Genomic DNA, 1,934 nt, shown 5'->3' with positions numbered 1-1,934 from the left:
AATTAGAAATTAATTTTTTATATATGTATGGTTTTTTAAATAAGGGTTATTATTAATTAATACTATTTTTTAGAAAGGGAAAATATTAATATCTGTGATAATGGATGATACAATTGTATGTAGATTTATATCTTAATAATATTAATATAGAGAATATTATTTTAATATATAACTATTTTTATAAAATTTTTAATTATTTATAATAATTTAATTTTTTTTTATTTCACTTATTGATGCTGTATTTTTGTATTTTCTTAGTATAACTTCACAAGGTTATTCAATAAAACCTTGACTATATTTAATGATAATTTTAACAATCGTGTTGATGTGTATGAAGACAGATGTAGTAGTTTTATTTCTGAGAATAGTATATCCGATAGTTCTTTTATATCTTATTGTAAAAAATTTATGAGATACCTAGAATATATAGATGAAGAAAATACTTCTGAAGGAAATGATATTTACCTTAATAGAGCACAAGCCATTTTATATTTATACATTTGGATAAATGATAATGAATTATTCGGGTCGAATTATAAGGTCTCCTTAGATATTTACAGAAAATTGTTGAAGTCATACGACGTTAAATCAAATTCCATAATGAAAGTTATCTACGATATCTTCATTAGAAATAATATAACTGAAAATTTAAAATTGATATATAATTTATATTATAAATTTGATCAGTTAAAAAATAATAATGAGTGTCAAAGTAAGAAGTGCAAATGCGTTCAAGAATGTGTTCATTTATATACGCAAGTTTTAAACGATTGCAATAGAGATGTAAATGCAGATTACTGTAATGAATTAGAAATATTTAGACAAATTTACCATTCTCATATGAAAGATGACACTGAGTGCGATGTAAAATACAAATATCTACCATCCCCCATAAAGTCTAATATAGCACTGATTTCAGTTCCAGTTGCTATAATATTAATAACTTCTATATTATTTCTACTTTATAAGGTTTGTAACAATTTAATATTAATGTATGTATATTATACATTTTAATATAATATTATTAATATAAAAATATTAAAATTAATACCCCTCCTCTTTTTTTTGAATAATAGTTTACTACTTTGGGTTCATACCTTACAACTCGTATAAGAACTAAGAAAAAAAACTGGGATAATTTAAACAAAGAAATACATCATATATCACATCCCTCTGAATTGTCAAATAAAAATTCTAAAAATACATACAGCGTTACTTATCATTCTATGGAACATACATAATATGTTATAATGTGGAATAATAATACTTTATATAAACCGTAGTTAATGAAATAAAAAAACTCAGGAGTATTGCTACCAATAATAATAAATTTATTAATATTATAAACAATAAAAAAGCGTGCATATAATTATAAAAACTCTAAATGACAAAATTATCACATAAAACAATATTTATATAATAAGATAAAAACATATAATCTTGATATTTGTTAAATAAATAATGAATGTCACTAATAAGTTATTTTGAAGAAACAAGAGCAATAAAAAATTTAAACACATACTGGGTTTTTAATTAATAGTTTTTATAATTTTGTTAAACATATGTGCCTGATATTACAATATATATTTATTTTATTCTTATTTTTGTCTAATGTACTAAAAATAGTTATTATATCCATAATTAATAAAAGCACACATGATATATATAAAAAAAAAAAATTAACAAAAAAAGATTATCATGAAGATTATGGTAAAGAGATTAATTAATCATAGAGTAATAAACAAATAACTGTAAGTAACTTCTGTTAGCATTTTTATGGGTTTAGTGTTAATGTTTAGGATTAATCCAAATTTGATTGTTATTACGAAAAACATATGTTTAATAAAATTAATAATATATTTGAAATATCAGAAAATTTGAGGAATAATAATAAGTTTTATAATGAAAAAATAGCCAATAAGTATGTAATTCGT

The 1,934-nt window shown here is 20.9% G+C and overlaps 1 protein-coding gene across 1 annotated transcript; it reads left to right on the top strand.

Annotated features, from left to right (window-relative positions):
- Positions 1-100: 100 nt before the first annotated feature.
- On the top strand, positions 101-1,014 carry PCYB_003590 (hypothetical protein; the record flags this gene model as incomplete). Its single annotated transcript, XM_004227780.1, has 2 exons — positions 101-115; positions 259-1,014. The coding sequence occupies 2 exons, from the start codon at positions 101-103 to the stop codon at positions 1,012-1,014; spliced, it is 771 nt and encodes a 256-aa protein (XP_004227828.1).
- Positions 1,015-1,934: the final 920 nt, after the last annotated feature.

This window comes from Plasmodium cynomolgi, assembly GCF_000321355.1.
Source record: "Plasmodium cynomolgi strain B DNA, scaffold: 0321, whole genome shotgun sequence".
NCBI lineage: Eukaryota > Apicomplexa > Aconoidasida > Haemosporida > Plasmodiidae > Plasmodium > Plasmodium cynomolgi.
The sequence above is the reverse complement of the archived record's forward strand: the minus strand, read 5'-3'. Positions and strand labels throughout refer to the sequence as shown.